Source organism: Camelus ferus, chromosome 28 (assembly GCF_009834535.1).
Source record: "Camelus ferus isolate YT-003-E chromosome 28, BCGSAC_Cfer_1.0, whole genome shotgun sequence".
NCBI lineage: Eukaryota > Metazoa > Chordata > Mammalia > Artiodactyla > Camelidae > Camelus > Camelus ferus.
In genome coordinates, this window is record NC_045723.1 from 1,929,493 (window position 1) to 1,952,793 (window position 23,301).

Consider the following 23,301-nt stretch of genomic DNA (forward strand, 5'->3'; position numbering starts at 1 on the left):
GTTAGGTCCCTCACAGTTCTGGAACCCTGGCTCCTGCCAGAGTGACGTCTGTCCTTGGACAGTGCTGTTGGCATCTCAGCCACTGTGCGGCCACTTCAGGAGCAGGGAATTGGTCAAGTGGGAACTGGGTGGTCATAGGATGAGTGCATTTTGTCTGTTTGTCACAAGCACTGTTTTGTGCATGTCCTTCGTTTATACTCTTGTCTTTGGGGGATGAACGTTGGCCAGGCCGTGCTGCGGGTTAGGGGAAGCAGACCTCTTCTGACAGCACATTCCTGCTCTGCGGTGGTTGTGAATCCCCAGCATATGGCGTGCCGGCATCTCTGCACAGGGGCCAGCCCCAGATAGGCAGGAGCCAAGCCTGGTCTCTCAGTAACAGGCTTTGGCACATCTGCACCTGTCACTTCACTAATCAGACGATTGTGTGATTCTCCTTTGGGGGAAAACAAACCTGTAAGTTTTCTTAATGCCTGTTTTTTACTCCTGATGAGAATGGAGTTAAATGAAAATTGTGTATTAGTGGCATGGAGGTATTGTCAGTATACTTGATACTTGGTTTGGCGCTTAAATTCCTAGTATAACTTCCACTGTATTTTGTTTTTTCTCTAGACAAGTCGGCATTAGGAATGGAATGTTTTTTGGGCAAGCTAAACAACTTTGTCCTAACCTTCAAGCTGTTCCATACGATTTCCATGCGTATAAAGAGGTCGCACGAACGATGTATGAAACGCTGGCAAGGTACGGCGCGCGCCACAGCCCCTCCCCGTCTGGGTGGCTGCACTTCCTTTATCTCATGTGGGAGAGGGTCCAGCTCTCCTTAGGACTGTCAGGATCACTTTTGCTGGACTCCCATCTCTTTTGGGAAGCCTTCCCTCAGCATCCCAGCATCAGGTTTCCTCTCCTGCTTGCGAGCACCTCGGTGGCGGTGGCTCAGTCCTAAGGGCCGTCTGCGCTGTGGGGATTGTTCGGTGCTTCCCGACGGGGACGTAGAGCCTCGTTCTCTGACTGCTTACCTTCTGCTCAGCAGCTCCGGTTTTCCTTCCATGGAACGAGACAGATGAAGGGTTGGAATTTTTTAACCTATTTATTCTCTTTTATTACATTTGAATTATAGTTTTGTTTAAAATTAGGACTGCTTGGTTAACGAGTAGAGACTCTTTCAAACCCTTTGTCTTCTAGAAGTTGTTAGGTATGCCAAAAGTTAATTTTTATTAAAGTTTTTAGTAATACGGTTGACCCTTGACCAACGTGGGGGTTGGAGGCATTGTCTCCACGCAGTGGAACATCCAGGTATAAATCCAGGTGGTCGGCCTCTGTGCCTGCGTTCCTCCATATTCGCTGATCGTGTAACACTCAGGTATTTCCTACTGAAAAAAGTCCATGTGTAAGTGGACCTGCGCAGTTCAAGCCAATGTTGTTCAAGGATCAACTGTAGTTTCAAGGTGGGCGATTAGTTGGCTTGAGAAAAGGAGGTTAAAAGTATTTACAGTGTGGGTATATTTAATATTAATTCAAAACTCAAAATTTAGAATAAGTATATGGCAGGACATGTGTGCTCCGAAGCTGGAGTCGGCATGTTTTCTGTGTAACCGGCCAGATACGGTCGTTGTCCCGACTGCTCAGCTTGCTGTGCACAGTGGAAGCAGCCACAGACGAGGTGTGAGCGAGCCAGGCTGTGTTCCACGCAGCCTTGTGGTCCCCATATTTAATCAGCATTGGGACCATGTGGCAACTCTTCCTTTTCTTCCTCTCTGGCAAATTGAAACAGTCCTCTGTGCGGCTAGATCGTGACCCGAGAACAGCGCCCAGAGCGTTTCCACCTGCGGGGCATGTCGATGGGTGTCTTCTAGACAGGTGTGTAGGCCATGGTTCCTCCCACCCTGCTGTGTCTGAGGCCTGACACAGAGTGGCATTTAATTTTGGATTTTTGTTTAGGAGACTATCAGTTACTTACTTGACTGATTTGTGTGACTTTTCTGTCCCTCAAGGATGCTGGTAAACCATGTTTCAACATTTTTTAAATTAAATGTTGTGACAGTTCTAATTCAGTTACTACTTTTCAACTATTCAGAGGTTTACAAAGGTATTCTCAATATAAAGAAACTGGAGTGATCATTTCTGCTGTATTTTTGGTAGTTATGGAAAAAAAGAAAATGCTAATTAATTAACTGCAGTTAAAAGTTAAGTGAAATGGCGCTTGGGCCAGTTTAATTAAAACGCTAATATTTTTAGCATTTTTAGTCTTGTGGGGAATGTTGAAGGGAGATAGCACGGGAAGACTTGTGCCACATGTGTGTTTGCTGGGAGTTAAGCTGTGGCTGTGACTCGTTGCCTTGGCTTTGCGTTGGCAGCTACACACACAACATCGAAGCTGTGAGCTGTGACGAAGCGCTGGTGGACATCACCGAGATCCTCGCGGAGACCAGGCTCACCCCTGATGAGTTCGCCAGTGCCGTCCGCACGGAGATCAAGGACCAGACCAAGTGCGCGGCCTCCGTTGGAATTGGTTAGTAGCAGCTTGTCTCCTACCGTTCATTTCACTCAAAGTATTGCCCTGCGAGCGAGGACTACCACTTAATTTTTAGGAGTGATTTTTAGGTTTTTTTTTTAGTTACCTTACTGCATAGGCCTCCCACTTCTAAAACAGTTCTTAGTGTTGCTCACAATTAGGCAGAACATGAGGTAAAAGTGGTGGAAATGTGAGTGAATGGTTGATAATATCTTTGGAATAAACACAGTGGTATAGTTCTTACTTGTTCTTCAAAAATGGGGGATTGAATTCAGTATTTGTCAACAGGGTTTTTTTCCGAGAGTGAACAGAGGCCCGTGTTGAATGCGGTGTGGGGGGTGGGGTTGAGTTAAGTGTTGCGTGGTCTGAGTCTTGTTGGGACTCAGTTACTTTCTGGACTGGAGCTTCCTGGGGGCGCTCAGCCAGTCCCGTCCTCACTCGCTCAGAGCCGTGTCAGCGTTGGTGACAGTGCCCTCCCTGGTCCCCCTCTCCCCAGCCTCCTCGGCCTCTCCCCTCCCATCTCCTCCTCTCCCAGCATAAGCCCCCCAGGCCCTCCTTTCTGAACACACTCAGCACCTCCTGCTAAGACGCCTCTTTCCTGCCATCCCTCAGGTGGACCCGGGGTCCCTGCTGCCTCTGCCTCAGGCTCAGGAGGCAGAGGTGACGCAGGTCCCCATGTCACTCCACCTGCTGCACCTGCGTTCATGGTCACAACCCTCTTCCTCCGCAGCGCCTCATCTCGTGCTCTCTGGGGTTCTCATTTATACCTGAGTGACAGTGACAACATAGGGGGGCCGGTGCTACTGAAAGGTTTTCCTTACTTGCGTGTCCCAAGATGGTGGGGACGCGCCACACGGGACCCCATGCCCAGGCACCAGCTTTGGGCCTGGAGTGAGGGGAGGTCCTGGGCCGGCCTCTGCCAGGGTTTCTGTGGGAAAGGCTGGACAGGGCACAGGACCTGGCCCTGGGATGATTTAAGGCAGGAGAAATACTGGCTTTGTGTCTGAGTCTGATACGGAGCTGGTTGGGGTGCGTGGCGTGTGTGTAAGGGGCCTGCTCCCCAGGAGGTTGCTTGCTGCCTGGAGGAATGAACCAGCCCTGGGGGGGGGCGGTCTCTCCCCATCAGCAGGACTTCCCAGATGTCAGAATCGCATGAGTACAGAAAACACGAAGTGTGATTAGCACGCGAGCAGCCTGCTCCTTGCCAAGCCGGCTGTCCCGTCTCCCGGAGTGTGGCCCTCAGACCCCCACGCCGTCCCTTCAGGCCTTGCCCTCTCTGGTCCAGCAGCAGGCACAGGTTTAGTTCTTCATTTCTAATTGTACTTATTTTTAATTTACAAGTGTGATGATATGAGTATGTATGTTCTTTTAAGTTCAAGCAGATAATTACGACAAAAATCCCAAATGATGTTTCCACTCCTCAGCTCCCCTTCCTTCAAAACTCACCACTTTCATCATTTTGGTGTGACTTTACAGTACCTTCTCTCTTCCTGAACATCTATTCATGTACCATAGGAAAACACACCATTTTTTCTTAAGTCTCCCCTAAAACCAACGTGTGGCCTTCATAGAAGTCTTCTGTCGTTCGTGGGGGTTCTCTTACTCACATGGGGGCTCACCAAACCCCACCCGGGTGTGTCTCAGACCCCTGGTGCCGCCTCAGGTCCCAGTGCCCTTCCCTCCGCTCTGCGTCAGTTACCACGTCCGTACACACACCCTGGACCTCACCGTCAGTATCCATCTTCATCTTTAAGACATTCATACCCTCAGCTCCTACCGCACGTGTTCTGGACACATGGTGAGACCTCTGGTCCTTTGGGCTTTCTTTTCCCTCGGTCTGATGGCATTCCTTTGGCCTATTTCTACCGAGCGTGGATCCAGTGGTTGGTCAAATGAACTGATTGCTGATCATTCCCCCGGAGTCCTATAAACCTCCAATCTTAAGATTAGGACTGTTTTTTTCTGTTCCTTTATCTGGTAGGAGGTGTTGAAATGACTGTTTTGGAACAGAGAGAAACCTCTGTCCAGGAACCATGCTGGTTATGATCTGTAACACTTGACAGAATTCTGCCAGTTTTGTCCTGTGTTTTTTAAATGATCAAAACTGCAAATTATTAATTTTCATTCTTTTTAGAAATTTGATAGGTAACCTGTTATAGATGTTGTTGTTAAGCAATTTAGAAAATAATTGTGAATATTTCTTGAATGACTTTTTTTTCTTTCTTTTTTAAAAAAAAAAATTTATAGGTTCCAACATTCTCCTGGCCAGAATGGCAACTAGAAAAGCGAAACCCGACGGCCAGTACCACCTAAAGCCGGAAGACGTGGATGATTTCATCCGGGGCCAGCTAGTTACTAACCTGCCAGGTGAGTGCAGGGCTTCTCTTCTTAACTTTAGTTTCATTAGTGCTTTTCATAGTTGTGTCGTGTATCTCTGTTTTCCAAAACATGAATTAAAACATCTTTCAGTCTTTTACTGAGTGCATGAGAAACAGAATGGAGAGTTCCACAGTGGATGCCCTGTCGGTTCTTTATCAGAGCCTTAATGCAACATTTTGGTTTTGCTTCTCATGTCTTTTACTTTAAGTATTTAAATATTTCTCAAGCAGCAAGATCACAGAATTCTAAGAAATTATTTTTAAAAGAATATGATGAAACTGACTTTTGGTCCTTTAGATAAGTCAGAACTGAAATAGTGTACTTCTAGGCCATCAAGTTCTGTTCTTCTGTTTACAAAATTATCCTGTCGAACTAATGATACTTTTTTCTTTCTTTTTTTTTTTCCTGGTGAGGGGAGTTAATTAGGTATTTATTTATTTACCTACTTACTTAATTTATTTTTAACGGAGGTACTGGGGATTGAACCCAGGACTTCATGCCTGTAAGCACACGCTCTACCGCTGAGCTCTACCCTTCCCCCATGAAAGTTTTCTGAGTTTAGTAAGCAAATAGGTTTTAAAAGTAGAAAATGTAAGAACTGCATTAAGAAGAATAAAACCTAAGGTGAAGCACTGGGCTTTGTTAACTGGCGCTGAAGGAGAATGTCCATAAAGGTGCGCCCTTCTCCTGAGGGCGGGCTGCCCCGTTGTGGCGCTTCCCTGCGCAGTGACCGTGTGGCTCGCTGACCTAGCACATGAGGCTCTTTCTACGGAGAAATCATCAGACGTAATTTGGTGTAACTGAAAAACATGGTTGAGGCCTTGAACAGGTGTGATTTTTTTTTTGTGAAGGGCAATTCATCTCACAATTATTAAATATTTAGACTTGCTTTCTAGGGCAGAAACCTTTTTGTAAGAAGTTTCTCTAAACCATACAGTAACCTTCGGTACTGTTTCACAGCACCCTCTCCTGCTTCTGTAAAGCAGCCTGTTAGCTTCACAAAGCTCCCATGTGTTGTTTGAGGTGAAATTCATGACTCATTTTTAAATTCATTTGTTTGTTAAAAGTGTATTTAGTGGTATTTTTAGGTGCATATTCTTAAGCCTAATAAAAGTATATCTGAACTAACTTAGAAATTTCTGTTACAGGCCATGAAACACTAAATGACCCAAGTGTTATTTTATGATGGGTTAGTTTTAAAGCTTCCTGACTCCCTGGGAAATAACACCCAAGAATGCATTAGCATCAGAGGTGTGAAATGGGACATTCTGATGGTCAGTTCAAGGTTAAATTTAAAGAATAATTAACCTTATAAAGTCATGCTAGCAAATCACCTTATTAGACAGCACAATTGAACAGTTTTAATAACATTTTATTGTACTTGATATAAGAAGGAACCAGTATACTTCAAGCTGCATGTGAAATTCAGGCTCCTTTCACTGGCCACCTCTAGTTTGCTAAGGCCGCTGTGACGAATCACCAGGGACTGCGTGGCTTAAACAGCAGGATTTTCTCAAATTCCTGGGGACTGGAAGCCCAAGGCTGAGTCGTCAGCGGGTTCGGTTCTCCTGAGGTCTCTCCTTGGCCTGTAGGTCGCCGTCTTCTCCCTGTGTCTTCGGTGTTTTTTCTTCATCTGTGTCCTGATCTCCTCCTCCTACAGGGACACCAGCTGTGTAGGATTAGAGCCCACTTACATGACCTCTTGTTAACTGCAGTTACCTTTTTAAAGGACTTGTTTCCGGTTTCAGCCACGTTCTGAGGTACTGGGAGCTGGGACTTCAGCATGGGAGTTTGAAGAGGCACATTGCCATCACATAGCACCATCTTTAAACTGCACCATTTTTTAAGGTTTTCTTGTTTGTTTTGGGGTTTTTTATACAGAAATAGAGAACGTTTAGTTTCTTGACCTAGTGATTCTACCTTTCCCCTTTATCTGCTTCCTGGCTGGAGGGACTTTACTTTCTCAAGGGCAGGTGCTGGCTCACATGACCTGGCTGGGATCTTAGGCACAGCCCTGAATTTCCTAAGGGATGTCTGAAATGTGGGGTGGGGAGACTGGCTTCCTCTCAGGATCCGCCTCCTCCCCCTGCCTCCTTTCTCTTTCAAAACCTGGTGGTCACCTGTAGCCACCCGGAATTGTTCTTGCTGTTTTCATGTGTAAAACCGCTGACTTTCATAAAATCCCCAGATTTATACTCTGCCGGATTGAAAACATGTCAGCATGTAAAACATCAGGCTTCTGTGTTGTTGCCCTGTCCTGAGATGGCAGCCCATCCTAAGTACAAGCTGTTCCCTTAAAAGCCTGTTAAAAGGAGTTTCATGGGTGTGTGGGGGCTGTGCCCGTGGAGGGGACAAGCTCTGAGAATTCTTACGATAAAGAAGCCCATTTGTTCTTGTTAACAACTAGTAATTCCCCAAAGATACCTGAAGATGAGTGTGTGGCGCCTGCTGCCGTGTCGTGGCAGCCTGCCCCAGGACGTCTGCTCCCCCCCCCCGCCCCCCGTGAGCAGGAGCCACCAGCAGCAGCACCGTGTCCCCTGCAGGCGGCTCCGGCCCGTGTGCCCGTGGCCGTGCGCGGGGCGCGCCTGGCGCAGCAGCACCATCGCTGCATCCTCAGGGGGAGGGAAGACGGAGGCAGAAGGCCTCCCACGAGCACCAGCAGCCGTGTACGGCGTCCCTCTGGCTCTGGCCAGCCTGGTGTACGGCACGTCCGTTCCCCTGGGTTTCTCCTCCCCATCCCCATCCCAAGAAGCACCCGGCCGGGCTTCACTGCACGTTTCCCCTGTTAGTGAAGGTATCCTCTGGGGGATTTTCTTGTGACAACTCAGACTCTGCTGGTCTGACTTGTTCTCTGTTCAGGCTTGAACTTTAAAATGGCACACGTGGGAGGTGGCACCCTTAACACCTCTCATCTGGCTCCCACGAGGGAACAGATTCTCTTGATTTAACCTTGTCTCACCACCTCCGTGGCAGTGGGTAAAGCTGTAAAACTGACCGCGTCCTAAGCGTGTGTCGTGCGTAATGGCTTCAAGTGGTTCTCCTGGGCTAGACTGGTGGTTCCTTCTCCTGAAGACCACGCGGAGAACTGGAGCTCGAAGCAGCAGTGACAGTGATGGGTGGAAGATACCAGAGCTCCCTCTGAGCTCGCTGGTAGGACCCTGCAGAGGACCAGAAACAGTCTTCCCCCTGGACGGAAAATACTGATCTGGCAGTGTGGAGGCCACTTGAGTAAGAGTTTTAGTTCCTAGGTTACTCTGACATGTCTTTCCTAGGTATGTATCCCTTTGTTAAGCTTTTGGGCAAACTGAGAGCAGCAGGGCTCATCAGCATCCTTTGGGTGAGGCTCCAGCCCTGCATCTTAAAGACTTGGGGGCTGCTGCAGGCTGGCTCCGCCATAGGAGCGTGAACACCTTTTCAGGGAGATAACCTTTGTTGATAAAAGAAATCGATCTGTTGCCCCCCCCCCCCCCCGCCACTTTGTTTGCTTAGGAAACTTCATCCCCACGTCACTTGTACCACTTTGTCCAGTAGGGTGGCAGGTGGCATCTGTGGGTTTGAACCTCTCATAAGTTCTTGTTCTATTCAGAGAAAATGTGGCTGAAATTCTGGTGAAGTTTGGTCATCACCGAAATCATAGTGGTATCCCTAACATTCCTGAGTCTCCTGGTGCATCTGTCAGTCACACTGTAGACTAGTTTAAGCAGGTCTGTAACTGAGCTGATTCTGTGAATAAGATAGAAAATTTGATATTACTCAATAAGTAAAAATTACATTCTTTTGAAAACTTACTCATATTTGAGAAGTTCTGTTCACCTTATGTGGAGTCCAAATTGATAAGCAGATTCTAGAAATAACTTTACTAGTATGATTTGCACGAAAAATATTCTTTAATCATGAGATGCTTGTTATGTCACTTCAGAATTTTAAGGGAGATTATTTTAACTTAGTTGTTTTTGCATGAAAGTTACTTCATATTGCTAAATTGTTTTTAATAGTTTATGTGCAGGGTTAAAGAACTATCTACCCATCTGTCCATCCATCTGTCCCCTTTCCTAGGAGTTGGACATTCGATGGAATCCAAGTTGACATCTTTGGGAATTAAAACTTGTGGAGACTTGCAGTATATGACCATGGCAAAACTCCAGAAAGAATTTGGTCCCAAAACAGGTCAGATGCTTTATAGGTTCTGCCGTGGTCTGGACGATAGACCAGTTCGAACTGAAAAGGAAAGAAAATCTGTTTCAGCTGAGATCAACTATGGAATAAGGTTTACTCAGGTACTGACCTCTTCACAGCTTTTACCTTATATTCTTCTTTATATTTTCACATAGTCCTTCCTCTCCACCTAGACCAGAGATTCTTGATGCTTGAAATGAAGTCTTAAAGAACTCTTGCTATTCCCAGAAGGCTCGTCTTTAACAGATGGGGAGCAGGATATAGTGAATCGTACACATGTTTAATGTTTAAAGTACTTGAGAATTCTTAGGTATGTAGTAAAATAACGTGGAGGTTTTGTTTTGTTTTGTTTTAAATGCTTGTCTGTAGCCAAAAGAAGCAGAAGCTTTTCTTCTGAGCCTTTCAGAAGAAATTCAGCGACGACTTGAAGCTGCTGGTGTGAAGGGCAAACGCCTGACTCTCAAAATCATGGTACGAAAGCCAGGGGCCCCCGCAGAAACTGCAAAATTCGGAGGCCATGGAATTTGTGATACCGTCACCAGGTAAGCTTGTCTTAAAAAGGACACTGGATATGGACATTGTAGTGCGGGTTATTACAGTTAATAGAAAACGAAAAACCCGGGAAGCGTGTGCATGCAGGTCTGTGAGCGCTGAGGTCCTGGATGCTGTTGTCTGTCCGCCCGTCAGCGCGTCCTGACCTCGGCCGCCTGTCCCCGGGCTCTCGGGGCTGTTGGCTTCAGCGTAAGGACAGAAACGGAGATGGCTGTGGACTTAGTGAAAGGGTCCTGCGTGATTCTCAGTGTAATGATCAGAAATGACCTGGATGAGACGTTTACTTCATGTAGGGAGGGATCATTGCTTTTTGTGGGAAGATTAGTCACTTAGTCTCTGCAAACTGGTAGGAAGCATTTTCAAACCTGGTGTTTTTATGAGGGCCTCTGATGTAAAATTTCATGTAAGATTTGTGACCAATGTGAAAATGCCAATTTTGTATGCCATTTTATACGACACAGAACACTGCATTGTAATTTATCTGTCAATCAGTGAAAGCTTTTTGAGACTTTGGGCCCTGAAAGCCACATATAAGAAAATCTGAAACATAGTTTAATTAAGGGTCAGCACATGCCAACCACATATGTTACATTCTTGTTATGGTACGTTGCTAAGAGTCATGAGATGACTGCTCTCAAATTCAGAAAACTTCCAGCTTTATCATTAATGCAGTTATTCACCATGAAAACAAGGGTTATAAATTACACATTAAACATAGTTTTTAAATATGTTTTTATGCCATTGGTAATCTTAAACTATTTACCTGTTTTAATAAACATTTTGCTATACCTATATTTCAAGTGGTGGTTTATAAATACAGTGTAAGTAGTCATTTCTATAATAAGTTGGTTATTAGGTCTTTAGTCAGGGATATAACTATCTTTTTAAACATGGTTTCTATGGGGAAATGAGATCCAATTTATAATGCCTTTTCTGGTAATGTAACCTGGGACTTTATTTGCTCAAGATACATGGAAAGGATCGTAAAAAAACTACATTTTTCTTTGAAAAGAGAACTGGAGGTAGAGGTTCCTCTTGTTGCTGTGCCTGTAAAACACCTGTCGTTACTGAGCACCATGTATCTTGGTGCACTCGGCAGTACCGAGGAGCTCACTCTGCCTAAGTGCGATAGGAAAATCGGCCTTCCTTTAATCCTTCTTAGAAAACCCAGGCACTCCAAAAATCTAATTACAACATTTTAAAAATTGAAATTTTCACTATACTCTATTTCCCCCAAATGAAGGATAATATTCATTTAGCTTTTTTTGTAAGCACATACCTGCTTGCTGCTGTTGGCATTTTATTTGTTCTTTTTTGCCCAAAACTTAAAGTTTTAGTATGAAAATGTTAAACATATACCAAAGTAGAACAGTGGAATGACCCCGTGCCCAGCAGCTGGTCTCAGCGGGTGCTGTCTCTCCCCTGCCCCCCAGTTATTTTGAGGCAAATCTCAGAGACCATGTCATCTCTTCCACAGATCTTCCACTGTTTTATCTCTAACAAGTAAGGACTTTTTATTTAGTAAACACAGAACAGTTCAGAATCTGCCTGTGTTGCTGGCAATAAAGTATACATTTTGCCATGCCTGTAAAATAACATCTTTGGATGAGACATGATAATGCGTAAAACAGCATGATTAACTGAAACTGTAATGTTATAAATGTTACCGAACTACAGATCAACTGTGAGCCATTAATTGAAGCCCGACACTTTGGTGGTGGTACAACTGCACACGTGCTCTAGTGACAGACTGTGAAATACTGTAATATCCACCCTGTACTCCTCTAACTCATGCTGATGAGCTACTTCCTTCCTGTGGGCCAAATCCAGCCTCCGGCTGTTTTTACATGATTTGTGGGAGCAGAGAATGATTTTTATATAAAGGGTCCTAAAAAAATGAAGACTGTGTGAAAGAGACCACCAAGTGCAAGCTGTTTAGTGAGTGGCCCTTTCCAGAAGTAGTTGTGGGCCCCTGCTGCGGTCTAATTGAAGCTGTGTCTGGCTTAGTAAATTTAGACGTGTCTAATAATTCTGTGATCTCTTGTATTTGGCCTTAATCAAAAGCTCCATGGCAGTCCTGTGACTCACAGGCACATGATAACAGTCATTGAAATGGCAAAATCTAAGTTGCGAAAGTCACAGAGCCACATCTGTGGCTTGATTATCACTTATAAAATTTTTTCTTGTAACAGATTTCCTTTTGGGAAAAGAATTTTACCCCCTTGGAATTCTTTTGTGTTTATGTGTTTTTTAATCTGAATTGTCTGTTTTTTAAAGCGCTATATGTAACTGAAAAGGTCAGATACAGCTTCCAGTCCCTTGCACTATTCTCCGGCTCTGAGCACCATTTTCAACTTTTTTGTGGTTTATTCTGGAATTTACACCCATATTTCTAGAAAAATACTTAAACTGCTGTCTCTAGCGTGAGTTTCACAAGGTCTTCGCTGACCGTCTGCTGTGGGAGGGGCTTGTTCCCTCTCCTCCCTCACCAGTTCCTGTTCTCCCCACTGACCTGTATCCTTTGCCCCCAGGAAAGTCGGCGGGTTTTGGTTCGATCACTGTCCAGTGTTACATTACGGTGACATGTACACTCTGCATGTAGCTGGTCCGTTTGGCCCACTGCGACCATTCTCCTTCCTGCTGAACTTGTTTTTCTTGGAGTTACTATTGAGTACCTTGTTTTGCTTGCTTTGCTGTGAATTTGCCACTGAGCTGGTCCCCAGACTCCCTTCCACCCTGACTGTTTGCATCACATCAGCTGTCTGCTGGTCTGGTCTTTTTTCTTGGACACCTCGCTCTCAGGGCCCTCCAGCCTGCTCCTCTAACCTGGATTCATTTAAGACCTGCTGCAAAGCTGGAGTCGTGGGATGTCCTTTCTCTGTGTGGATCCCTGTTTTCCTGGATCCTGCGTCTCCTCCTCCTCGTATCTTAAGAATCCTTGGGTGTAAACTTTTTTGAACCTGTTTATACTCACACTCAATAGTTTTTCTCACTGAAAGATTATAAATATAATTTAGAAATCATTTTTCTCACACATGTAAATGCTCCAGTGTGGTCCTCTTTCCAGGGTTACTGTTGAGGTGGTCACTGCTCTTCTAATGGCCTGTTTGGTACAGGAGATCTCGTTCTCTCTGAAACTTCTTTTTCGTTCTTTTTTCTTTTTTTTTATAGTCAGTTTACAACGTTGTGTCAACTCCTGGCGTACAGCCTGTCAACTCCATGTCTCATACACACACATACATGTATTCCTTTTCATAGTCTCTTTCATGATAGGTTACAAGATACTGAATACAGTTCCCTGTGCTCTACGGTAGAAACTTGTTTATCTGGTTCTGTGAGCACTTCCGTGTATTTCCGATTGTAAGAGATACTCTGGCAAAGCTGGTCGGTGTTCAGGGAGAGCCGTTCCACGTGCGGAGCTTCGGGGTCTCCGTGGGCGGGGTGAGCGCCGCGCCCTCCTCTCCGCTGCCGTGGCCGTGGCCCAGCCCCCAGGGTCCTCTCTCTGGTGCAGCTCCTGGGGCTGTACTGATCTGTGTTTGTGCCACGTATTTTGGCAACAGTAAATTTTTTGTTTCTGTTAACATTTTACATTTTTAAATTTATTCTTTGGACATTTAAATATTTATAGTATCTCTCGTTTCATGGATGCTGTATTATCTCTTATCTCTTAAGTATCCTCTGTGTCAATCTGTTTCTCCGAGTTCCTTTTTTCCTGTTTTGGTTGCCGCCTTTTACATCAGAGATTTCCTTGGAGCATTTATCTGTCTGCTGGTTCTTGGCAGTTTGTATGTGAGCTGCCACAGGGCTGTTTGGAACCTCTGGGTTCTCAGTGGGACTTGCAGACCAGGGGGCGGGTGAGTGGTTGGAGGGGCTTGGTCTTTGGTCACAACCAGTTGGCAGTAACTGCAGTCTTTTCTGTTAGGCTGCTCGGTTCCCCAGAATGAAATCCTCCCGTGTCCTGCTCGGGGGCGTGTGAGACGCAGTGGTGGCAGCTGGCGTTCTGGTTACTCAGTAGGAACGGGGCCTGGGTGCCAAAGAGCATGTTACGCTGCTTCTGAGCGGGGGCCTCGCTCTTCCTTAGCGGTGCCTGGTTCCCTTCTCGGTGTCAACGTCCTCATCCGTCACTCGGAGGGGGTCATCCCTGAGTCACCTCAGCTGTTCTCAGCCCCATTTTCTCCCCTCCTTTCGTAAATACCAGACACCTCCAATTGCTGACCTTTTCTGAGGTTTTGTAGCATAAATTCCCTTATCTCAGGTCGGTGTCTTGCTTCTGGGCATTTAGCAGGCATTTGGTAACTTTCCGTTTACCGACTTGCTTTCAGTTGTCTAAATGATGGCTAACATCTTCCCTCGACTCTTGTCTTCTGTCACTTCTCTGTCTTTTAAGAATTTACACCTTTTAAAAATAATTTCAAGTCAATTAAGTATTGTTTTGGAAAGAAATGAAGATAAACACGTGTGTTTATCCCACCGTGCGCCACTACAGGTTTGCTTTTAAGTTATTCTCTGACTGTGTGAAATAAATTTAAGGGAGTTATTAGGTAACAAATTAATGGAAATTTTTTGCAAATGGCTTCTTTAAAGAAACAGGTACGTTCATAGACGAATGTATAATGTATTCATGATACTGAAAAAGCACAGTAAATGTAGTTTTGGTCACCCAGTAAGGAATGCTGGCACATGCTCTCCTCCATCAGGAGTTATGTGGCTCTAAGAGGTATCTGTTCCAGGCTGTCTGGGTTTAGACAGGATGACACCAGACTCCGTCATCAGAGCTGTCAGCACATTTCTGTGTCCGCTTACGGAGCCTCTGAGAAAGGATAGTTGTACTGGGCATATTCACATATTGAAAACAGAGTCAAGAAAATACAGGAGACTCATCTTTCTTTCCTGAATATTAATCGTACCTCAACACAGATGATCTTGGAACCTAAAACCTCTCTTGGAATCTAAAACATTGTACTTATCGTTCATGCTTAGTTGCAACATAATATGCGGTTTGTATGTACATTAACTGCAATACATCTTTTGAAAACATTTTTCTTAACTTAGTTTTAGTTGACCAGGTCCCCATTAGTTTTTATCGGAAAGTCCCACTGTTCCTTGATTTTTCTTCTCCCCCTTGTCGCCAATGTAATTAATGTAGTATTACTGGCTCCCTTGAAGGAAGACTATCTCATTCTTTTTTAGGGAATATATTTAGTACTTACTTAACTTTCTGGTAACCTTACTTACAACTTTCCTTTAATTCTTCAAACAGTTCCATACTATTGAGGTACCAGAGCATACGTATGGAATGTGGCTTTTGTTCCCTAAAAAGTTAGTTCTGTCACTCACAGGACGGTGACTCTTGGCCAGGCAGCAGACAGTGCCCAGGTAATCGGGAAGGCTGCGCTGAACATGTTCCAGACGATGAAAGTCAACATCTCGGATATGAGAGGGGTGAGTGGGTGACGTTTTAAACAGGACTTCGTGTGACGTCGCTCTCACGTGAGGCTCGATCTGAGGCTGGTCGTGGTGGGCAGAGGGTCTGCCTACAGGCTTTCAGCTCCACTGAGTCACAGGGGGAACGGAGGCTGAACTCCCAACTCTCGCCTGGGCTGGTCTCCTCCTTTAGAGTCATATTTGTCCTGAAATCTGTTTTCTGCCTAGAATAATTCTGAGTTCCGTATCGTGAATTTTTATAGTAGCTTTTAAACAAGGACTGGCTTCCCCACACCCCCCCCCCAACACACACACACCGTGCTCGCTCCCTTGGAGGCGAGGCGGGTGGGCTGCAGGTGGTTCCTGACCTTTCAGGTCCCTGATGACTGATGGTCTGGAAGGGGGTTCAGCACAGGCACATCAAAATGCCTTTGGAACAGACCGAGGAGAGGGCAGCAGACATGGGAAAACCTGAATTTACTTTTCTTAAAGATGACCCTGGGCAGCAGACCGTGTGCGCACGCACGTACGTGAGTCAAGGGCGGCCACCGGCTCGGGGCGGGTTGTGTGGAAGGATCACAAAGGCGCCGAGCCGTGACCCACGCTTCCCGTCCAGGAAGTTCTCTCGTGCTGTGTGAGGGGACTCCTCCTCTGTACAGACACCCGCAGCCCCCAAACCTGTTGTTTATGTAAAAGTACTTCATTTTGAATGGTAGATGAAATAAAGCTGCAAGTAGACTGATCCTTTTTAAATTAAAAAAAAATTTTAAACCTTAGTTGATGAGAACTTCAGTGGAGCACAGTATTACACTTTTTTGGATTTTCTGATTTGAGAGATTCTCTTTGGGTAGAATTGGGTGCTCTAAGGTTGAGGGGAGTAGCGCTCACTGGCTAGTAAAGAAGCAGTTGGTTCTGTTTTGTTTTTGTTTTATTTACTTATTTATTTCGGGGGGAGGTAATTAGGTTTACTTACTAACCGAGGGACTGGGGGTTGAATCCAGGACCTCATGCGTGCTAATAAGCACAAACCCTACGACCGAGCTACCCCCTGCCCCCCACCCCCTAGAAGTAGGTTTTTAAGTAAATCACGTAAAAGGCTGTTTCAATATTTTCCCTTAACCTTTCCCCTAGAAGCCTGTTTTTCGTTCTGGCCCTAGGTCGGGATTCACGTGAATCAGCTGGCTCCAGCCGGCCCGAGCCCTCCCGCACGCGCCGCTCGCCCGTCAGCCCAGTCAGGTCCCGTCCCTGGTGGGTCTCACTCCATCCTGGATCTCCTCCAAGCTCAGAAAGCTCAGAAAGCCACAGAGGAGGAGCACAAAGAAGGTCAGTGGCCGTCAGCCTCGCTCTCGTTTGGTGCTGCTGTATCGCTGGGAGGGCCGCTCTTGTGAGAGCTGGTGGCGTTGTGCGCCTTAAGGAACAGATTGACGTTGTGAGTTACGATGAATGAATCAGTAATGCAGTTTGCTGTATCTGCGGTAGATTAAAGTGCCCTACGACCCCCTCCCTGCCCATGCCGGGAGGAAGCTGTTGTATGGCATTGTCTGTGCTTCCAGTGCTCCTGGCTGCTGTGGACCTGGAAACATCACCTGCCTCTAGAACCCGCACTTTCTTGCCGTCTCTTCCTACACATCTGACGTCAAGTGCCAGTCCTGCTGCTAGCAGAGCTGAGTCTTCAGGGAAATGGAATGGTCTGCATTCTCCCGTCAGTTTAAAATCAAGACTTAACCTGAGCATAGAGGTCCCGCCACCTTCCCAGGTATATTTTTATAGTTATAAATATGATGTAAGTACAAGAGTAGCTTTACAGTAGGAATGATGTTTTTAATTTGTCAGAACAGCCGAGAGAGGGAGAAAGGGCTACTTGATAGGGTGGGTCAGTTACTGAATCCAAAGGGGAGGTCAGGTCGGGTGAGGCTGTGCGTCTGCAGAGGTCGGCAGTGCGTGTGGGTCGTACTACACGGATGGAAGCCGGTCCTGTGAACTCCGCCGTGCCTTTCCCACGGCTGTGATCACACGGACTCACTCTTCTACGCAGCTTTGGAGATCGTCAGTAGAGGCCTGGTGCGAGAGGGTTTTCTAACAGCGTTTGCAGACAGTTCCTTCAACAGGGCTCTTCCTGACACGGGCCCGTCGGTGCGGCCTGACTGGGTGCTGTCGGCCCTTTCGTTCCTTGGAAGCTTATTAACATAGCGCTTCAGGCTCTCTTGGGAAAATCAGTTCTCTGTCCCCTAAGTGGTAGGAGGCTGAAGGTGGACATGCTGGCTGTAAGACTAGGGACAGGGCGACAGTGAGATGCTTGCAGTGAGTGGACCCCTGTAGCTGGTGAGTTACCCCCCAGTAGCTGCTCCTGGCAAGGTGAGACTGGCCCGCCAGCTCATGGAATGGCGGGTTTCCGAAGGGATGTCCACAGTGGGCAGAGGATGTTGGTGTGCAGGCTGGAGAAAAGTTTAGCTTCTAGAATCTCTTTTTTCTGGCTTGCTGCTCTTGGTGTGTATGTACTTATATTATGGGGCAGATAGTCTCCTGTCTAAGAGGTAAACTTCTGGCCCAGGAAACAACATATGCCTCAGACCTTGGCCCCCTCCCCTGGGTGAGGTCTGAGCGCTCTGCCTGCCCCTGTGCGGGAGGGTCAGTGTGTGGTCCTGGCGGGGGCTCACACTCGTCATCTCCAGATTCCACGTTACTAACCAGGTGTCAGTGGCAGAAGACCAAGACATCCCAAAACGTGCTGCGTTGCGGGGTGGCACATGGAGCATGGCTGCACCTCTGTCCCTCATCCAGGGTGTTGAGGTGGCAGTGACGGTGCTGCCTTAACTCTCGACACATCACCTCTGAGCCTGCTCTGACCTCAAGACGGGTGTGTGTGTGGTGTCTTACAGCTGGACCCGTCTGTTTTAGAAGCACTTCCGCCTGATCTCCGGGAACAAGTGGAGCAAGTCTGTGCTGTCCAGCAAGGAGAGCCACAGGGCGACAAGAAGAACGAACCAATGAATGGCTGTAATACAGGGATTCTGCCACAACCAGTGGGGACGGTTTTGTTACAAATACCAGAACCTCAAGAATCTAGCAGTGATACGGGAATTAATGTAATAGCCCTGCCAGCCTTCTCACAGGTAAGTGAAATTGTGGGTGACGGTCCAAGTATCGCCCCCAGCCTCCTCCCACTCAGGGCACTTCTTTTTCCTTCTGCACCTTAACCTCAGTGCTTACATCATGTCCCCCGTCCCCTGGGTGTGGGGAGAAGTGGCTCGTCACCACATCGTCTGCAGGACTGAGGCTGACAGCAGATGGCAGGGGAGGGGGAGGCTTCCATCCAGAGGAAGGAAACACATTCTGCCGCCTCACTGGCCAGAGACCTGGACCCCGAGTACCAGGGTGAAGACGGGTAACCATACACGGGCAGATAACCACCGACGCTGATGTTTAAAAAGCTACACGTGTGCCTGCTGTCTTGAGTTTTGCTTCTCATGTTCTACTAGTGCTGCTTGCTCTGGTTGCTCAGCAGTGCGGTGGTTTTTAAATTAAATCAGTTCATACTCAAGTTTTCTTATTCTCACCCTAAACCTTGTGAGGATTTAATAAGCTTTGATATTGAAGGCCCATTAAGAATTCATACAGATCAGGAAGGTGTATGACTTGGAATAGTCTGTTTTGTGAAAAATTTAGACCAGCTGCTTATATAGAGTCAACTCAGGTCTGACTTTGAACTTTCTCTTGTCCACTAGGTGGACCCTGAGGTGTTTGCGGCCCTTCCTGCTGAGCTTCAGAAGGAGCTGAAAGCAGCCTACGATCAAAGACAAAGGCAGGGGGAGAACCCCAATCCCCAGCAGCAGGCCAGCACGTCCGGTAAGCTTTGGAAGTCACTCTTAACAAAAATGGAGAGGAGAGAGGAAATCTTTGATTGCTGGGTACATAACGGCCAGGCCTAAGCCGCTGGGTGTGTGAAGTGCTCCCGGAGGGGGGACAAGCACACAGTCCCGATAGTGCGGTCATTCGTCACCCTCTTTGGGTTATCTGTAACTTCCTGACTTAAAAGTCAGAGCACGTTAGTACCCAGCAGTCTTTTGAGTACGTGTCAAGCCAGTTGTTCTGAGGCTGAGCTTCCAAACAAAATCTGAAAGCTTTCTGAATGTGCATCCCAAACGTATTTAAAATGAGGACAAACAGTGCCTGCTGAACCATTGTAATACTTCACCTGTTGTTTTCATTCAGTCCTATCCTGTGAGCCCTCAGTGTAGACAGACAGGGTCCCAAAGGTCACTGGTAAGTGGCTGAGCAAATCCTAGGCGTTGTGGGGCCTACACTGTCAGCCGTCGTTATCACACCCACCCCGCAGCCTTAGAAAGAGGCCCGTGCTGGGTGTGCGTGTGCGGGAGGAGGAAGGCGAACCCAGGCTGCTCTCCAGACATATTTTGTTGAGGAGCTTATGTCCATTTTCTTTTAGTGCCAAAGAATCCATTACTGCAGCTAAAGCCAGCAGCAATGAAAGAAAAGAAAAAAAGTAAGAAAAAAACCCCCATCAGTCCCCCAAAGACGATCCAGAGCCCTTTGAAAAACAAGCTGCTTAACAGTCCTGCAAAACCCCTGCCAGGGGGCTGCGGGAGCCCCCGGAAGTTAACGGATGGATTTCTGAAACACGAAGGTCCTGCCTCGGAGAAGCCTCTGGTAGTATTTTTTGTTACACTTTTTAAACTTTGACCTTTTCCTTCATCAGATCTTAACATACTTGATATTATATAAACATAGTGCTTTTTATCATTTGTTTTCTTAACAGGGAGAACTCTCTGCTTCCACTTCAGGTGTCGCTGGCCCTTCTGGTTTGCAGCCTGACCCGTCTGGGTGTGTTAGACCCCCAGCGCCCAACCTGGCTGGAGCGGTTGAATTCAGTGATGTGAAGACCTTGCTCAAAGAGTGGATAACTACCATTTCAGGTTGGCTGGCTGGCGGCCCATGGCAGCCACAGACTGAGATGTGAGGGTCCTGTGAGTACAGGATAGGAGCAGGCTCAGTTTGTAGATGGAACCGTATTTCTAAATCTAATAAGCTTAAACCAGACACCCCCTTTTTAATCTCTGGGGCTGGCTTTGAAAAGTTCCCATGTGATAGCTTTCAAGTCCGCGGTGTTGTAGAAACAGAGTTCTCCTTTGTCCCTGCGCATTTCTGCCTTTCTCCTTCAAGAAGATAAGCTGGTTCTCATTTGCGGTTCCTCCCCTCTCTAGATCCAATGGAAGAAGACATTCTGCAAGTTGTGAAATACTGTACTGATCTCATAGAGGAAAAAGATTTGGAAAAACTGGACCTGGTTATAAAATACATGAAAAGGTAACCATTCAGTGCTTTCACGAATAGGGGGGGAAAAAAAAGACATGTCCCAACAGCTGGGGGGAGGGCGCTGGGCACGTTGCAGCCTTCATAGCAATCGTGAGTTACTGAGAAAGGGCTGCCTTTATTTTGAATTCCAGAGGAAGAAATGCCCTAAAAGTATTGAGATCACTCCCCTCAAGGTTTTATATAATTTAAACCACATTAAGTACTTTCTGAGGATTTCAGGAGTTGGTGGCAAAATTCATTTGTTACAAGATGTTAAACTAATTCTTGAAAGATCAGCCTTTCTGATCTGCTCGCCTCACCTTCAGGTTGATGCAGCAGTCGGTGGAATCGGTTTGGAACATGGCATTTGACTTTATTCTTGACAACGTTCAGGTGGTTTTACAACAGACTTACGGAAGCACACTGAAAGTTACGTGAGCAGCACCGGGCCCGGTGCTCCTGGGGCTGTGCCATCGGTGCTGGTGAGGTGTTGGCAAAGTGCATGACAGTAATGCTCTGAGTTGATAATTTCCAATTTCTTTTTAAGCCAAGTGTTTTGTACATTTCTTTTCAATAAGTGCCAAATTTGTCAGTATTGCATGTAAATAATTGTGTTACTTCTTTAACTGTAGTATAGATTCTATTTACAAAATGTTTGTTTATAAAGTTTTACGGATTTTTACAGTGAAGTGTTTACAGTTGTTTAATAAAGAACTGTATGTATATTTGTACAGGCTCCTTTCTGTGACTCCTTTAGGAAGCGAACCCTCAACTATTGTAACTAAAGGCTGAGAACCCTCCAAGCCAGACTGTGACAGGCTCCACCAAGCTCTGACGTTCCTGCGAGGTTCCGGACCAGGCGTCGGCTTGGTCCAAGCAAGGGTAAACCTTCCACACCAGCCGTCAGTCTCCACCCCAAGCATGAACACAGGAACGTGTTAAGAAAATCTTCTTTACTTCTTCCAAGTGGAGGAATTTACATCTTTTTAATTCTAACACACACAATTGAAGATTAAGTTTTTCCTGGGAAAATTATGTCCCACAGATGGTTTAAGTTAGGGTTTGTCTTTTTGCCTCTACTGGCCCTTGAGAAACTTCAATAATAAGCGTGGTACAGTTTCAAATGTATATAAAAGTATTTTTCTATGCTCTGTGTTGTGCCGTAACACTTTAAAAATAGAGTTTACTTCTATACCAGTGAATACTTGGGAACATTTTCTTCCACCACCCCACACTGACGTCATCCAACACTGTGCTATAAATAGGTAGTCACGTATCAGGGATCTGCTAGAAGAATGAATCTCACGCTAATAGATTTTTTACACCAGGGACCCACTTCTCTCATTCTTCAGGAAAATCAAAAAAACTAGCCACAAATTACTAATACGAAGAAACCATTATGATGTCTCTGCAACAACCTAGAAACACTAAGTCCAAAGAATTAATACCCCACTGATTGTCTCGTCAGAAAATGGATGCATGACTGATAGAATTTTCCAGGACAAAACAGACCAAGATTGATGTATAAAATTGCTCACGTTAACACCGTGGTTCCTGTCCCGAAGGAGGGAGCTGCACCGGGCTGACTCGGGCCTAGCAGAGCTCGCAGCCCAGGTCTGTTTCTTTATTGGAGTTCAGAACTGTGCTCGTTACAGCGACTCTCGTGACTACACAAGCAGGAGGCAGCAGCCAGCTATAGTTTCACACAAAGCAGGTAAAGAATATCAGAATGCCTAATGTTCTATTAGAAAATTCCTAAGGGCATATGGCAGAAGAATGCTAGAAAAAAAAAATCACTGTGGGAAGGATACGCATAAATAAAGTACTTCTTACATCAAAAAAGTCCCAAGAATCACAAAATCTGCAGAAGCTTGGTTAATCAAATACTGCAGTACTGATTTAATCAGTATAAAATTGAAAGAGCTTTAGATCTGTAATAAAAATCCAAATCTGGGGAAGGGCAAACTTTAAAACAGCAGCCAGTAGAGGAGGGTTGGGGAAGGCGCTGGGCGCGTGAACAGGCACGTTGGAACCGTGGGGACGCGTCATCGACCACTGTCAAACCAGTGTAAGTTTCTTGGTTTCTCATGGAAAACATTTTATACACCTAGTTTTTTCCGTCTATACTTAAGTTCATCAGTTTTCAGATACATCTGTTCCACTTTTTGTCTTTTCTTGGTGACATTACAACATAATATTGCATTTACTCTGATTCCTGCCCCGTGTGGAAAAATTAGATGATTTCAAATACTTTCTTCAGCTCCACGATGAGCTGCCAGTCGCTCTTCTGCATCTCGTCCCTGAACCAGTCCTTGAGGGCGTCGATGGACTGCCGGCTGATCTGCAACGCCCAGGCACAAGCAGAGTGAACAGAGCAACGTACCAACCAAGCGCCAGAGAGGAGCACGCGGCCCCAGAGCCCGGCCCCCGCCCCGCTCCTCCAGGAGAAAGCGCCCGCAGAGCATGCCCTGCAGGGCGGCGGGATCCCAGCCCAGGCCCGGCGGGGCCAGCGAGGCGGAAGGGGCGGCACCGTCCTCGACGAGACGAGGCCTCACCAAGGTTGAGCCCTGGTGAAGGGCCCGGTGCCAGTGGACTCAGCCCGCAGCCCCGAGCCGAGGCCATCAGGAGACACTTACCTTGCTGACGAGGATATCTGTAGCTTCAAAATGTCTGCCATACATTTTGGGAGATTCACCAGGGATAGGTTCTATTTTGACACAGACTTCTTGTCCTTTTTTTGCAACATCCACTTGTTTATGGTTCACTTCAATGCTTGTTACTACTCCAATGTCGACAAACTGTAAAGTAAGAACCAAAACCACAGTGTAAGCAGAGGACACCTGCCGTCACAGGCCACGCCAGGCCACACCAGGACCATGGTTTTCTTCTCATGGGTGAACCGGGGTGACACCACCACACCCCCTCTGCCTTCACAAGACGGCTGTGAGGAC

At 46.4% G+C, this 23,301-nt stretch overlaps 2 protein-coding genes across 9 annotated transcripts in view; one reads left to right on the plus strand and one right to left on the minus strand.

Moving 5' to 3' along the window:
- Nucleotides 1-21,501, plus strand: part of REV1 (REV1 DNA directed polymerase) — a 73,844-nt gene extending 52,343 nt beyond the window's left edge. For 5 of the 7 annotated variants that reach the window (XM_032469734.1, XM_032469736.1, XM_032469737.1 and 2 more), the window contains 14 exons: nucleotides 610-738; nucleotides 2,352-2,506; nucleotides 4,757-4,876; nucleotides 8,945-9,165; nucleotides 9,434-9,606; nucleotides 14,956-15,058; nucleotides 16,198-16,363; nucleotides 16,594-16,796; nucleotides 17,920-18,153; nucleotides 18,766-18,886; nucleotides 19,485-19,705; nucleotides 19,815-19,971; nucleotides 20,260-20,362; nucleotides 20,677-21,081. In XM_032469734.1, coding sequence (XP_032325625.1) covers nucleotides 610-738; nucleotides 2,352-2,506; nucleotides 4,757-4,876; nucleotides 8,945-9,165; nucleotides 9,434-9,606; nucleotides 14,956-15,058; nucleotides 16,198-16,363; nucleotides 16,594-16,796; nucleotides 17,920-18,153; nucleotides 18,766-18,886; nucleotides 19,485-19,705; nucleotides 19,815-19,971; nucleotides 20,260-20,362; nucleotides 20,677-20,788 — 2,218 coding nt within the window. In that variant the 3' untranslated portion in view covers nucleotides 20,789-21,081. The other 2 variants (XM_032469735.1, XM_032469738.1) reach the window with 2 other exon arrangements.
- Nucleotides 21,289-23,301, minus strand: part of EIF5B (eukaryotic translation initiation factor 5B) — a 65,806-nt gene continuing 63,793 nt past the window's right edge. For both annotated transcript variants that reach the window (XM_032469742.1, XM_032469741.1), the window contains exons 23-24: nucleotides 22,987-23,148; nucleotides 21,289-22,691 (exon numbers count right to left, since the gene is read on the minus strand). In XM_032469742.1, coding sequence (XP_032325633.1) covers nucleotides 22,584-22,691; nucleotides 22,987-23,148 — 270 coding nt within the window. In that variant the 3' untranslated portion in view covers nucleotides 21,289-22,583. The remainder of the gene's footprint in view (nucleotides 22,692-22,986; nucleotides 23,149-23,301) is intronic.